At 32.0% G+C, this 16,670-nt stretch overlaps 2 protein-coding genes across 2 annotated transcripts; both read left to right on the top strand.

Moving 5' to 3' along the window:
- Window positions 1-11,394: 11,394 nt before the first annotated feature.
- On the top strand, window positions 11,395-14,064 carry LOC127256493 (protein HOTHEAD-like). The gene is made up of 4 exons (XM_051282529.1): window positions 11,395-11,537; window positions 11,653-12,297; window positions 12,882-13,270; window positions 13,381-14,064. Exons 1-4 carry the CDS (start codon window positions 11,462-11,464, stop codon window positions 13,957-13,959), a joined length of 1,689 nt encoding a protein of 562 aa, XP_051138486.1. The 5' UTR covers window positions 11,395-11,461; the 3' UTR covers window positions 13,960-14,064.
- Window positions 14,065-15,521: 1,457 nt separating this feature from the next.
- LOC127256333 (transcription factor TCP19-like) lies at window positions 15,522-16,670 on the top strand. Its single transcript, XM_051282302.1, has one exon. It carries the CDS (start codon window positions 15,527-15,529, stop codon window positions 16,481-16,483), a length of 957 nt encoding a protein of 318 aa, XP_051138259.1. The 5' UTR covers window positions 15,522-15,526; the 3' UTR covers window positions 16,484-16,670.

The following is a 16,670-nucleotide window of genomic DNA, read 5'->3' as shown; positions in this document are numbered from 1 at the left end:
AAGTGATCGTTTGGAATTTTATATTAAATTAAAAAATAATAATATTTTATTAGTTAGTAAAAAATATATATAATTTTGCTAATTGTTATTTGTATCCTATGTACAAATTAATTGTATATATAATAATATATTTGTAATATATATAAAAATTAAAAAATATTTTAATTGCATACTTATTTTTACTATAATTAAACTAAATATTTTTTAATGAAACATATAAAAATAATCAAATTGGTACTTTTAGTGGGATGAAAAGATCATTTGACTTTGGTAAAAGTCACGGACCGCTCAAACATGACCATTGTTTTTATGTTTTTTTTTTTTTTTCACTATACAAAGTATATTATTTTATTATTTTATATGTGTTCTTTTATTAAATTTTATCAAATTTTTATCTTTATCAAGTTTTTTTTTTTAAAAAAAAATGAAATTAAATATTTATTTTTATTTTTTATATTATATTAAAAATTAATTTTATATTCAAAACATCACATCAATACATATTTATAACATACAATTATTTAAATTTAAAAATTTTATATACAGTGTCTTTTATTTCTAATGTTCTTCTAAGTAGGTTTTTTTTTTTAATTATATAATTATCATAATTTTTTATTCAAATATGTCTTTTATTGCGTGAAACTCTCATTCTGTTAATGTAAAGTTTGCACGAAATACTCTTCTCGACCAAATTTGATATTTGGTGCTAAATAAATATCTAAATTACACAAGTTTTATACAAATAAAAAAATGTAAAATATCTTAAATAATTTTTTGAATTAAATAAATAAATAATTGATTAATCATTAAAAAACTATAAAATAAATGATTAATTTATTCAGAAAGATTATTTAAGATATTTTATGTTTTTTATTTAAGTCTTTATTTAGAACTAAATTATCAGTTTTAGTCAGCGATGGTATTTCGTGCAAACTTTATACTAACACAAGATTTTACGCAATAAATAAAACACACAATATTTTATGCATTTTTACTAAAATTAATGGGGTGTTATATAATTTATCTTTCAAATTACTATGATTAAAACATAAAATCAAATCCAAAATATTAATTAGTATTTTTAAATAATCGTTAGCAATATAAAAAAGTTATCAAATTGTGGAAAAAATACACAAAAGCAGACCCCACGTATTATAAGTCATACTTCAAAGCTTCATGGAAATTAGCTGACTTGACTCAATTTATATAATACGCTAAATAAATTTTATTACTTTATTTTCTATGAATAATAATCTGTATGTGATATTTACGAAATAAAATAATATATTTTATAAAATAAAATTATAATGAGTCTATAATAATAAAAAAATAAAAAAATAAAAACATAATTTTAATTTCAATACAAACTTTATGTGACAATCATATGTGTTTAGTTATCCTACCCTAACAAGTGGATATTATTAAAAATGTTAATAATATTATTAAACTAATACTCCCTTCGTCCAAGATATCATGTTCATATTGTCATTTCTGTCCGTCCCACATACCATGTCACTTTCTTTTTTTGGAAAATGATTACACACTTTATCTCATTTTAGATTTTTTTATTTTAATTAAACTAATTAGTTATCTTAATCTTAATTTATAATTATTTACATTATAGGATAATTATTTTCACTAATACATTCTTAATTATCTACTAATTACACCCCTCCTAAAATACTGTATCTACAGTATACCAGACACGATATCTGGGACAGAAGGAGTATAATTTATGTTTAAATTCTTATATTATTATTTTAAAATTTGAAATATCTTTAAAAAAATATTAATTTTTATTTATTGCGTAAAGTCTTTTACTAATATAATATAAACAAAAAATAGGAGAAAAATAGTTAAAATAATATCAAAATAATGTATCTAAAAGAGAATGAATGTGAATTGTCCTAGGTTTGTTTGGTTTTGATTTGAAATTTGGGTTTTTATAGAAGTTCGTTTAAATAGTATTTTGATATAACATTTTATAAGAAAAAATTATATTCCCTCCGTCCACGAAATAAGTATACATTTACTTTTGGCGCGGAGATTAAGGAATAATAGTATTTTAATTATAGTGGGTAGGTAAAAGTAGTAAAATGATATTTTTGTCCTTACTTTTTTGGGTATAAAAGTAATGATGTGATGTAAAGTAAGGGTATTTGTGGAAAAAATGAAGTATTTAATGAAATTGTTACTTTGTAATTGGACGTCCCAAAATAGAAACATGTATACTTTCTAGCTGGACGGAGGGAGTATATTTTTATTAAAAATCAGGTAAACTGAATAATGGTAATTTTTATTTGAAATACAAACTAATTCTGTTGTTTTCATAAAGTATAGATTTAAAATATACTGTTGAATAGAGTTGTTACGCACAAAAAATAATAATAATAATAATAATAATAATAATAATAATAATAATAATAATAATAATAATAATAATAATAATAATAAGGTATCCAGAGTCAGTCGGTGGGTTCTCAGTCGGTTGGTTCTCAATCAGATAAGCAAGTCAGATGGTCCGCGGTCGGGCAAGCAGGTCGGATTATCCGCAGTCGAATAAATGGGTCGGTTGATACAAAGGTTGGCTGCTATGGGGGTCGGTCGAAAAAGGAAGTCGGGCGAAGAAAGGTCTGTTGATAGGTCAGACGATTGAAGAGACCAAATAGTGGTCGTTTGATGGGGCGACCAGTGAGTCTTTTGATCTGGCGACCAATTATGTATCTAGATTGGTCGGTTGGTCGGTCGTTGGGTTATGCGGTTGGCGAGGCGGTTAAAGACATGTGTCAATGAAAGAGGCAGTTCTGAGTTCTGTAACTGGTGGGAACGGTTGGTGAAACAGTGCGACGGTTCTGAACGTTTTCTTCAAAGAATATTTAAGGATTTGGATCATCATTTGGCAAGGCATCTTCAATCAACTTCAACAAAGCAAAGTCAGATTTGGGGATCACCACTTTAAATTTCAGTCTTTTATTTTCCAGTTTATTTTCTGTACCATACAGTGTTTAGAGATTCCTAATCTCAGGCACTAATTAATCAAGTTTAAGGATATTTTCTATATCTTTGAATTTTACTTTATTTTTGTTGAAAAATTACATCAACAAATTGGCGACCACAGTGGGAGAAAATTGCTGATCCATATGGCAAATTTTCAATTCCACAGTACAGCCGTTGGCTTTATCACGGCAGAAGAAGCTTCCCAACTACGGGCCGAATTGACAGCAGGTTTTACAGCAGTTTTTCGGCAAATGTACGACCAGCAGATAGCAAATCTGCAGGCAATACATGACGCAATGCAAAACTTGATGGAGCAATCAAAATTCATGTTGAATTCGGTTCCTGCACCGCCAGAAATGTCATGCCCCCAAACGGACAACGCCATTCCTGAGCATATACCCAGTCAGACAGACTGGAGACAGGACCAAACAGGAGGACAGGCCCGACCAGGGACGACCGAATGGACGGAGGCAGGTCGGCAGGATCACGACGCCTGGACGGACCATGGTCGGGAAGACCACACCGACTGGACGGACCATGGTCGGGAGGACCACACCGAATGGACGGACCGTAGTCGGGACAACCACACCGACTGGATGGACAAAGGTCGGGAGGACCACGCCGACTGGACGAATACAGATCGGGAAGACCACGTCGACTGGACGGACAAAAATCGGGAGGACTACGTAACCTGGACGGATACAGGTCAGGAGGACCCCGCCGAATGGACGGATACAGGTCAGGAGGACCCCGCCGAATGGACGGACACGGGTCAGGTCGCCGACCATAACTTTTCAGGCGAGCAAAAGAATGACAGAACAACAGTGGCCGAAAGGAGGAATAAGTCGGACGGGAGTCTGAATACAATGGTAGTGCAAGATCGACCAACGTCCAGGCCAGCACCAGTCCGCGATAAATGGAGGTCGGGTCCAACGTAGCCTCAAAGGATGGAGGTCGGATCTGAGGCTGACGTAGCCTCGGATGCTAACCTACTAACTCCTAAAACATCATAAGAAATGATGCTTAGGAGTCTTGAGGAGGAGGCATGTTGTTACGCACAAAAAATAATAATAATAATAATAATAATAATAATAATAATAATAATAATAATAAGGTATCCAGAGTCAGTCGGTGGGTTCTCAGTCGGTTGGTTCTCAATCAGATAAGCAAGTCAGATGGTCCGCGGTCGGGCAAGCAGGTCGGATTATCCGCAGTCGGATAAATGGGTCGGTTGATACAAAGGTTGGCTGCTATGGGGGTCGGTCGAAAAAGGAAGTCGGGCGAAGAAAGGTCTGTTGATAGGTCAGACGATTGAAGAGACCAAATAGTGGTCGTTTGATGGGGCGACCAGTGAGTCTTTTGATCTGGCGACCAATTATGTATCTAGATTGGTCGGTTGGTCGGTCGTTGGGTTATGCGGTTGGCGAGGCGGTTAAAGACATGTGTCAATGAAAGAGGCAGTTCTGAGTTCTGTAACTGGTGGGAACGGTTGGTGAAACAGTGCGACGGTTCTGAACGTTTTCTTCAAAGAATATTTAAGGATTTGGATCATCATTTGGCAAGGCATCTTCAATCAACTTCAACAAAGCAAAGTCAGATTTGGGGATCACCACTTTAAATTTCAGTCTTTTATTTTCCAGTTTATTTTCTGTACCATACAGTGTTTAGAGATTCCTAATCTCAGGCACTAATTAATCAAGTTTAAGGATATTTTCTATATCTTTGAATTTTACTTTATTTTTGTTGAAAAATTACATCAACAAGAGTCATATAATTAAATTTTAAATTTCGACGTGTGATGTGCTTCAAAGGATAGAATTAGTCTACCTAAGGGACTCAAAGTCTTAATTTGAATTTGCGTCGCATAGAAAATAAATTTTAATAGTATAATATTTTAAATAAAAAATAATTTTTTTATGAGTTAATGAAAAATACTTCATCCGTTCACACACAAAGTAAACATTTATTTTTGGCGCGATGTTTAAGAAATAATAGTATTTTAATTATTGTAAGTAATTAAAAGCAGTAAAATGATATTTTTGCTCTTCTTTTTTGGTGTAAAAGTAATGGTGTGATGTAAAGTAAGAGTATTTGTGAAAAAAAAAAAGTGAGATATTTAATGAAATGTTTACTTTGTAATTGGACGTCCCAAAATAGAAATATGTATACTTTATAGCTGTACGGAGGGAGTATCAAACTTGAACAAAATATGTATTCAAACAAAACTTTGAAATAACAACGGATTCATAATAGAATTTCACATAAACAAAATTTTGAAAAAAGATAGAGATATGGGTGTCTACAACTTCGACTATGTATGTTCTATTAGATTTTTTATTTTTTATTTTAATTGAATAGTGGTTAAGATATGATGTTATGTGGTATAAAATAATTTATTTTTATAAATAATTGAGGTTTTTTAAAAAAATATATATAAATAAAGAATTTGTTTGTTTTTATTTGAAATTGAAGTTTTGATTTGAATTTTTTATTCAAATAGTATTTTAATGTATTTTGTAAGATAAAATAATATATTTTTAATAATAAATATTGGTGATTTTGATTTAAAATACATATCAAACACACCCTAAATTTCAAAAGAACACATCATCACAGTTTTTTCTTTTTGTGTATTACTTTGGCCTTCTCAAATAAAAGAGTCATTTTTTGTTATTTTCATGTGTTACAATCAAAAGTTTTTTTTTTTTTTTAGTAAAAATAATTATACATTAATATCAAAATATTTTAATTTTTAATTAAATCACAAATATATTATTATACATATAATTACTTTATACATAAAGTCAAATGGCAAAATTGTCAAAATATCTAATATACTTCCACTAACCGATAAAATATTTCATATGTCTCAAATCAAAGAGGTCATTTGAAGTTTTTTAGTAGATTAAGAAATAGTACTCCCTTCGTTCCAATACAATAGTCTTGTTTATCATTTTTATTCATTCTAAAATAATAGTCTCATTTCCATGAATACTTATATCACCATAAAATTATCCCTATATTTTCATTATTATTACACAAATGTCAGTACTTTTTATATTAATACACTCACAAGGCCAAAAAAGTCTTTCTCATATTTTTATTAGCTATCAATATAATATCAATATTTCTTAAATCTCGTATCCAACCCAAATAAGATCATATTTTGGGACGGAGGGAGTAGTATTTTATTAGTTAGTAGAAGTGTGTAAGAGTTTTTGAAATTTTTGCCTTTTGACTTTATGTAAAAAAATATAATTATATGTGTAATGGTATTTTTGTAATTTAAGTAAAAGATAAGGGTATTTCGGTATTAATGTATGATTATTTTTTCTAAAATAATAAATTGATACTTTGAAATGAGAAATTGAGACGGAGGAAGTACTATTATTTCTTAATTTACTATAAAATCTCAAATGAGTTTTTTCATCTGGGACGGAGGGAGTATAAGTTATAACCACAATTTTTATTAATTATTCTTTTTTTTTTCTTTCAAAAAATATTGGGTTTGTTCCCACACTTTTTTCCAACATGATCTCTAATATATAATAGAAAAATACGCTATTACTTGTTTTAGCATATGATCAAAACCCTCACCCTTGTTGTTGTCGTCGTCAGAAACCAAATGCAACAATATTGACCAATCAGGTTGCTAAAACAAACTGTCAGCGACCCTGGACTGTTTTGTCTCTTCTCGATTTGGTGGACACACAAGACAAAATGGATGGTTCAAGATGGTCAACTTTACATTAGAATTATGTATGAACCCACGATACCATTTATATGCAAAGAGAAATTAATGTGTTTGTTTTGCATGCCCAGCATAGCTGCTGTCTTGGTAACAGATGAATGGTCTTTGGTTGTGATTAGGGTTTTGAGAGTTGTTTTTAGATAGAGGAAGTGTAATTTGATTCCCTCGCTTTGGCCGTTCTCTTCTCCATATTCAAAATGAGTGTTTGACACTATAACCTACCGGAGAGTTCGTCGGAGGAAACAGTTATCAGAGTTCCTATCAGGAAAGATGTTTAGATTCTGAGAAGTCCTGCTCTGTGGTAGTTGTCAATACGAATTTGTGACAACATAAGTCTGTGGAAGAGTCAAGGTAAACCATTGTAAAGGTATGCGTTGAAGGAGATGTGGTTTGTCTAAATTTTATAATGAGCACTGAGTTAGTTGAACTTTTCCTGGAATGGTATTTCCGGATGTAAGTTAATTTATAACCGAACCGGGTAAACAAACCCTTGTCTCATTTACTGCTTTGAACTTCTGCATTCATACTGTTAGCAGTAGACTGTAATAACTGTGATATAACTATACTTCGTGAGTTGACCCTATTTTAGGTATTCGAATAAGTTTTGGTGCAATACCTATTTCCAACAATATATATTTTTTATCCTCTCACAAAAGTAAATATTCAATATAAAATATTATTTTTAATATTATCGACACGATTCTCTATACCTCATATAAAAAAATCAAATCAAAACGCTAAACAAACTTATTGTTTATTATGTTGATGTAAAGCTGATGGAACCATAATTTGGATTTCGGTGAGACTTTAAGTCTTTTTAGAATATTACACGCTCTTAAGATCAAACGATGCGATCAGGTCGCAATAATGCTCCACAAAGTCTGTCTGTTATCACTTATCATATTCGATCCTGCACTTCGGATGACTAATATCGATCGATCCTAATTGTATATTTTTTACCGTATTAGACTCTTTTCGGAGGTTGATTGAGCCTATTAACATGAAGTTCAATCAATCGAAAGATTTTGACTTCGGAAGGCTCTCGACCCTATTTTTTAGTGTGTCTAGCTCTTCGGGCCCTCTTCTTGTTTTTGAGGAAGTAATAATTAATATATTTTTATATATTAATACTCCTCCGTCACGCAAATCCGTGCTCATTTGATTGGGCACGGGAATTAATAAAAATAAGTAATAATTGTTAATTTTTTTTTTATAATAAAAAAAGTACAAATATATAATAATTTTTTATTTAAAAGGGAAACGATATAGTTTTCGATGACAACCCAAAAAAGAAAGTGAACATAGATTTAAATGACGAAGGAAATACTATTTATTCATATTTAGTTTTTTTTTTTTTTTGTTACTAATATATTGATTTGATATTAATAAGCCTTTTTTTTTTTTTTTAATTCTCTTCCAAAGTAAATGTTACCATGTTCATGCAATTTGAGGGTTTGATTGGTTTTTATTTGAGTTTGGAGTTTCAATTTAAATTTTGATTTAAAATTTATTTTGATATAATTTTATAAGAGAAAATAATCTCTCTTTTTTATATATATAATTCTATTTTTAAATAATTATGTTAATATAATGATTTTAGTTACATTATACTTCTTTCCGTCCATTTCAAATGAGCTTTTTGAGATTTTATAATAGATTAATAAATAATAATATTTTATAATTTAGTGAAAGTATGTAAGAGATTTTGACATTTTTGTCAATTGATTTTATGTATAAAGTAATTGTATGTGTAATGGTATGTTTGTAATTTAAGTAAAAGTTAATGGTATATTAGTATTAGTGTATAATTATTTTTATAAAATAGGAAAGTGATATTTTGAAATGGAATGAACGAAAATGATAAAAAATAATATTTTGAAATATAAAAGAGAAAGTAAAATTTAAAAGAACTTTTTTTTTTTTTTTTTTGAAAGCATCACAATATAATATATAGATAGATAAATATATTTTTACATTTATGTATATAGAGAAAGCACGTAAAGAGTGGAATTGGTGTAGTAAAGTGACTTATGATCCTAAGGTTCAGATTCAAACTTTGCCAAACACCTTCTCGATGATTTATCCAATTAAGTACATGAATAGTGGAATTTGGAGATTTTAATGATTGAATTTTGTATTTTTCAAAAATTATACGCTATATTCGTCCGACTTTCAGGGTCTCATTTATTTTTTGTATATTGATATTTAAATATTAATTATTATATCAAAACGTAGTATAAATTAAGAAAAAATTTAAAAAAATACTTGCATTAGTGTCTTATTATACTAATAAAAGGATATTTGTACTAAAAAATTATAAAAATTATAAAAATATAAGAATATTTCTAATATTAAATATAATAACTTAAAAGATAAATGTGACTCTCAGAAGAAAAAAAATATATATATATATATTTACTATTTTTAAAACAAAATATTCATCAAATATTATTAAACAACGTTATTTTAATATGAAACTTCAAATCAATTAAAAGAAACACAACCATTCAAAACATTGAAATAATGTGAAACGAATTATGTTACAATCAGCCTCAGTGTGCAGTGGACTTGCTTGGCCTACTCTATTTCTTAAATAAAATATTTTTAATATTGTATTAAAAAAATTATTTTTTATTTTCGAAAAATTATATTTCCTCCGTTCAATTTTTATTGTCCTAAAGTATATTTGCACGGTTTTTTAGGTGATTATCTTTTTGTTATGAATTGACAAATTTGCCCTTAATTGTATAGTAGAAATGAAAAGTAAATAAATAAATGAAGTGTAAAAATGTAAAATTTGTGTTTAAAAAAAGAAATAGGATAATAGTTGTTGGACGTTCCAAATAGAAAAATAGAACATGCGTTTGTGGACGGAGAGAGTATTAAATTCATATTTAATTCGATACAACCCACCCCTATTTATGGTAAGCACATGCGATGCATTTTCATTTAAATGCTGACCACCTAATAATAATAATAATAATAATAATATGGTGTGGGGTCTAGTGTGACTTGTATAGAAGCAGATTTCCACTCATTAATAATAATTACTTCATCCGTCTCACATACCGTGTATGTTACATTGTAGACGTGGTATTTTAGGAGATGTGTAATTAATAGATAATTAAGAATATATTAGTGAAAATAATTATCCTATAAATATAAATAATTATAAATTAAGATTAAGATAACTAATTAGTTTAATTTAAAATTTAAAAAAATAAAATTTAAAAGTTTAAAATGAGATTAAAGTGTATAATTATTTTCCAAAAAAGGAAAATGACAGGGTTCGTGACGTCAACGTGAACATAGTATATGGGACGGAGGGAGTATAATAATATTTTATAAATTTTGGTTTTAAATATTAATAAAATAAAATTCATTTTACACATTAAGCAAAAATTATTGACCTTGACGTGGTCAACCGATAAATTATTTATATGGTTTCGACTCTTAGGATTGGGTTGCTTTTTTATTTGAAATTAGAATATTAATTAGAATTTTTCAAATTATATATTGATATTATTTTTTATAAGAAAGAAAATATTAAATTTTTATAAGAAATAATACCAATTTAATAGTATTAATTTTTATTTAAAAAAAAACAAACAAACACACTCATACTTGTTTATTATTCATTTTTTTTATAATTCTTAAAAAAATATCTTAATTTTTTTTTCATAAAATAGTATATTAAATATTATTTTTAAAAAAATTATTACATAAATATTTTTAGAATTTTTGGCACTGCTTAACAATAATATTTTTTTAAAAAAAATATTATATCAAATATTTTTTTTATTTTTACAAAATATCATATCTAATACTAACTTATTATTATTATATAATTTTTTCAAAATTTAAAATTTTTTAGCTAAGTGTAGATTGCAAATTAAAAACTCAAACCGAAGTGTGTTTGTTTGTTATTTCAAATAAAAATTTTTACTATTCATCTAATATTGTTTTAAATAAAAATATATTCCCTCTCAAGTGAGCTATAATTATGTCATTTTCTTTTGTTGATTATTAAATTTATATATAATTTATTTATATTAAGTAAATTTATTCACCTATAATTTTATTACTTCTATTTTAATAAATAATAATTAATTTGTCATTATTTTTTTACTTATCCATTTTTACACTAAAATGTTACTATTATTTTGTAATTTTTATACCCAAATAAAGTGTCATAATTACTTCGGACAGAAAGAATATATATATATTAGAAAAATTAAATCAAAATATTATTTGGATCAAAACATAAATGATTATATTTTTTATGATAAAATTTTGAAATTATATTTTTTAAAAAAAAAAAAAACTACAAATTAGTAGTTTTCTTTTTCTTTGCCCAAAAAAAATAGTAAGAAAGTAAAAGTCAACCCCTTGACACGATGAGAAATTGCAAATTATTTTGGTATGTTTCTTTAGCATAATTTTCTCAAATTTTACTATTTAGATTACGCATTTTTCAAAAAATATATATATTTTTTTCTTTCACAAACCATCTTATCAAACATTACTTTCATATCAAACTCAAACCAAATTTTTTTCAAACTCATAAAAAAAACACACCTAAATTCCAACTTTATAAATGGCATAATTTCTCTCTCACTATATATATCTATAAATACTTGCATATATAAATAAGTAATTAAATTACCTAAACCACATATTTTTTTGAGCTCGAAAATCGATCAATAATTATATATGGGTTTTGGAATGTGGTTTTCCATTGCACTTGGGGCTTTCTACTTCTCTATTGCTATCTCTTTTGCAGAAAAAGGTAATTTAAATCTCCTATTTCAAAATTAAATAAAAATATATATATATATATATATATATTTTAAATATATTGATGTTACATATTAATTTGGCTAATCTTTTACAACAACGATCAGCTCCATATTCCTTCGCAAAAGAAGCAACGACGGCGCCGGCGACCGACTTCTACGACTACATAGTCGTCGGCGGCGGAGCCGCCGGCTGCGCACTCGCCGCCACCCTCTCCGCCGCCGCAAAAGTCGTACTATTAGAAAGGGGCGGGCAGCCGTACAACAACCCACAGGTGACCAACATAAACGCCTTCATACCGACGCTGCTGGACTTCTCGCCGGCGGCGGCGGCGCAGCCCTTTGTCTCCACCGACGGCGTCCTGAACCACCGCGCCCGCATCTTAGGCGGCGGCACCGCCATCAACGCTGGGTTCTACACGCGCGCCGAACCGGAGTTTATCGAGCAGGCCGGTCTGGACCGGCGCCGGTCGGATGAGTCATACCGTTGGGTCGAAGAGAAAGTGGCGTTCCGGCCGCGGGTTCGGCAGTGGCAGGCGGCGGTCCGCGGCGGACTGCTGGAGGCCGGGGTGGCGCCGGACAGGGGATTTACGTACGACCACCTGGTCGGCACGAAAATCGGCGGCGTAATATTCGACGAAAACGGAAACCGACACAGCGCGGCGGAGCTTCTAGAATACGCAGATCCGACGAGAATTAGGGTTTACCTTCATTCAACTGTCCAAAAAATTTTGATCAACGTATCCACTGCAGGTCGCTCTATCCACTCTTCTAATTTAAATAATTATTCAACTAACCTTTTTTTTTTTTTTTTTTTTTTAATAGAGCAAACACACTCATCATATCATGTCCAAATATTTTTAAATATCATATTAAGTATTTATTTTTTTGTTTAAATTTTTAAATCACATTACACTTTCAATACATCTAAAATATTTGGTTTATAGAAAATAGAAGTTTGATATAGTGTTTTTATATATAAAAATAATAATAATAATAATAGTAATCTCGTTGTCTGGCTCCAACAGTCTCATTTACTTATTATTAAAAATATCTTTATATTTATTTAATTTTTTGCACAAATGTCATTATAATAGTATTTTTGTCATTTTCCTTGATTTGTACTATATTTTCATATAATAATTAATATTCAAAGATGAACACGAAAAAAGATAAATGAAACATTTAGAGCGGAATGAATATAATACAATTTTATCGAAAAGAATAGAAATTGTATAAGTGACTAGAATGATAATCAAATTTAAATTTAAATGTTGATTGGTTGTGTCTCTAAAATTTAGATTATTTCAAATATTTCTTCTATCACGATAAACTAGGGCAAACAAGAAAAGCATATGGGGTTGAGTTCAAAGACGACAAAGGCACCATACACATGGCTTACTTACGCGGTGGGTCGGGAAATGAGATCATACTATCAGCCGGGGCATTAGGCAGCCCACAATTGTTAATGTTGAGCGGTATTGGACCGGCGCAACAACTCAAAGGCCACGGAATACCCGTGATATTGGATCAACCATTTGTCGGACAAAATTTGGCCGACAATCCTTTGAATACAGTCGTAATTCCATCATCTAGGCCGGTTGAAACCTCGCTAGCTCAAGCAATCGGCATAACTGAAGTCGGAAGCTACATCGAATCAGCCAGTGGACTTATTGAATCATCGTCCTTTACAATAGCCCAAATATTCTCGAGATCAGTTAATCAGGTTCAAAATCTAATTTACTTTTACTTTGTTAATTTTCAAATGCTATTTACTATTCACCTCAAATTATATAAGGTATATAATACTTGGTTGTTTAATCCATCATATTTCAGACAATACCTCCCCCGTTCACACTTCCAGAAAATCTGATAATCCCGGGATTAAATATCTCCTCCAATATTCCGGCTGGAGTAATCGGAGAAAAGACAAAAGGGCCTTTTTCAAAAGGGTATATGGAGCTCAAGAGTCTCGATCCAAATGAGAATCCGAGGGTGACGTTCAATTATTTCAAAGATCGTAGAGATCTTGAGAGGTGTGTTAAGGGTATGGAAATCATCGGAAAAATTGTGGAATCGAGGGCAATGTCATCGTTCCGGCACCCCTTCGCAACATTCAAAGCCTTAAGAGCATTAACATTGACTATCCCGAACAATCTTAGGAGGAAACACCCGATTGCCGTATATTCATTGGAGCAATATTGTATCGACAATGTGATGACCATTTGGCATTACCACGGAGGGTGCCGGGCGGGCGAAGTTGTCGATCGTGACTTTCGAGTTATTGGCGTGGATGCTCTGCGTGTCATCGATGGATCGACTTTTAGTAGCTCTCCCGGAACTAACCCTCAAGCAACCGTCATGATGCTTGGAAGGTATATGGGACAAAATATTCTACAAAATATTGGTAATTGATGTATGAATTAATACAAATATATGTATTTGGTTTGTGTTATTTGTATTTGTATTTATATATTTTGCAGGTATCTGTGATATTTTGTAAAAAATAATAATACATAAGATATAGACGTAATAGAAATGAAAGTTGCTTAAACAATAAAATTATACAAAGAGAATTATAAGTTAAATTTAAGCCTTTATCATGTAATTTTTATTTTTTTTATATGACGTGGAAACTGTAGCCGCTACCCGAAATGCGCACCGGGTAAACTCCAATTCCTACACACCAGGTCCTTTTACGGGACCTTTTACCATGTATTTTGTAAGATAGGATCATGGATCTTAATATATATATATAGAGGTGTGTTTTATTTGAGATTTATTATTATTATACTACAATTCTAAATTTTGTTTGAAATATATCAAATTGCATAACTATTTCACATCAAGAACTAAAATACAAAAGGTTTTGTTCACTTTAAATTTTTATAACTATACAATTGTCAAAATAAATTATAAAAAAAAATGTGATATTTTATTTTCACAAAATATTACATTGAATTTATAAAAAAGTGCAAAAACAACATGCTAAATAAAAAATAAAAGACAGTTAAGGGCCACACATGGTTCGCCTAGTGTGACTTGCATATCGGGTCTAGTTTACAGGATATTAGGTTCGGTTGGAGGTTTACCCAGTACACACTTTCATATAGCAACCGCGGATTCTCACGTTATAAAAAAAATAAATAAATAAATAAAAGACAATTAGGGTGTTTTTGTTTTGTAAAATAATTTGAAGGATATTTTTTTACATGTAGTAAAAAAAAAAATTGTAGAGGTCATCTTATATATATAACATATGTCCCGTAAGGAAAGGCCTGATGGTGTAGGGGTTGAATTTGTGATCATGAAGTTATGGGTTCAGACTCCTGACGCTTCAGATCACCTGTCACACATGATTAACACAGATTATCCGAAAAAAATAATTTTTTTTTTATTTTACAGAATATCCTATCAATTACTCACTCCGTCCACAAGAAAAGTACACAATTATTTTTGGCGCGGTGTTTAAGAAATAATAGTATTTTAATTATAGTGGGTAGTTAAAAGTAGTGTAATGACATTTTTGCCCTTGCTTTTTTGTGTAAAAGTAATGATGTGATGTAAAGTAGGGGTATTTGTGAAAAAAAGTAAGGTATTTAATAAAATGTTTACTTTGTAATTGAACTTCCCAAAATAGACATGTATACTTTCTAGCTGGACGGAGGGAGTATTATTTTAATATCAAACTCAAATCAATTTTTTTCAAAATCATCAAAAGGAACAAGTCTGAATCCCAAATTACAGCATTGCCCATCCGCAAAGTTGCAATTGCACAGCCACCAATCGGTAGGCCACACTTTGACTAACCCTAATAAGGGTTTGACCCAAATCGCAAAGTAATGACACCCCAACCTCATCCACGTGTCACCATCTTAAGCCCTCGTCCCCATCCAAGCAACCTCCACCGTCGATTCCCACCCCGCCGCAGTATATAGCTATACCCCTTTGGGGGTCCCTCTCCACTCCCACCGCCACCGATATGCCATCCTTTCAACCCCACCACAGCCACGACGACACCCATCCCGCCGGCGCCGCCGATCCCCTGCTCTCCGACGAGTACACCATCGCTCCGATTGAACCCGCCGGAAATCAAGGATCGGCGCCACTGCCGCTCCTTTTGAAGGCGGAGCAATCCGATAACAATTCGGCCGGGTCGGGTCGGGTTGAACCGCCGCCTGCGGCGGCGGTGGCGAGGAGATCGACGAAAGACCGCCACACGAAGGTGGAGGGCCGCGGCCGGAGAATCCGGATGCCGGCGGCGTGCGCGGCGAGGATATTCCAATTGACGCGTGAGCTAGGGCACAAATCCGACGGCGAGACAATCCGGTGGCTACTGGAACGGGCGGAGCCGGCGATAATCGAGGCCACCGGCACCGGCACCGTGCCGGCGATCGCCGTCTCCGTCAACGGAACGCTGAAAATTCCGACGACCGCCGCCGCCGACGCCGAAACCTCCCGGAAACGGCGCAAGAGGGCTTCCACCAGCGAGTTTTGCGAGGCTGGTGAAAATTCCAATTTTGCCCCCGTCGCACCCGTTGCTCCACAAGGGTTAGTTTCGGTATTTCCTACCGGGACATTTTTCATGATTCCTCCTACCGGCGGCGGCGGCTCTTCCGCCGCGCCGTTGACTCAGCAGCACTTCTGGGCCATACCCGCCGCCGCGACGCCAGTTTACAACGTCGCCGCGCGGCCAGTAAGTAGCTTCGTCAGTTTCTCCGGCGGCGGCGGCGGAAGCGGGGAGAACGAATCGGAGCCGAGCCACGTCAGCGGGAGCCGCGAAAAAATGAAGGTATCAGAAGCCGGTACAAGCGCCGAAGCAAGTGGTACAAGTAGTGCAGCGCAGATGCTGAGGGACTTCTCTATGGAGATTTATGAGAAAAGAGAGCTTCAGTTTATGGTTGGGAATTCCGACAAAGCCTCATCTCCGAAGCCCTGAAGAAGACGATGGTACCAAGGGTCCGGGACTCGCTAGGGTTTTGCACCAATCTGTTTTTTTTTTTTTTTTTTTTTTAATAAATTTCTATCCATTTCTTCCAACAAATTGGAATCTATACAATTTTGTAATTATTCTCGATAAATGTCGGGGAAAAAATGCAATCATATTAAATTTAATAATTACTATA

This window comes from Andrographis paniculata, unplaced genomic scaffold (assembly GCF_009805555.1).
Source record: "Andrographis paniculata isolate CXL003 unplaced genomic scaffold, ASM980555v1 Contig55END, whole genome shotgun sequence".
NCBI classification, from domain to species: Eukaryota; Viridiplantae; Streptophyta; class Magnoliopsida; order Lamiales; family Acanthaceae; genus Andrographis; species Andrographis paniculata.
Note: the sequence above shows the minus strand (reverse complement) of the source record. Positions and strands in the feature narration are given on the sequence as shown.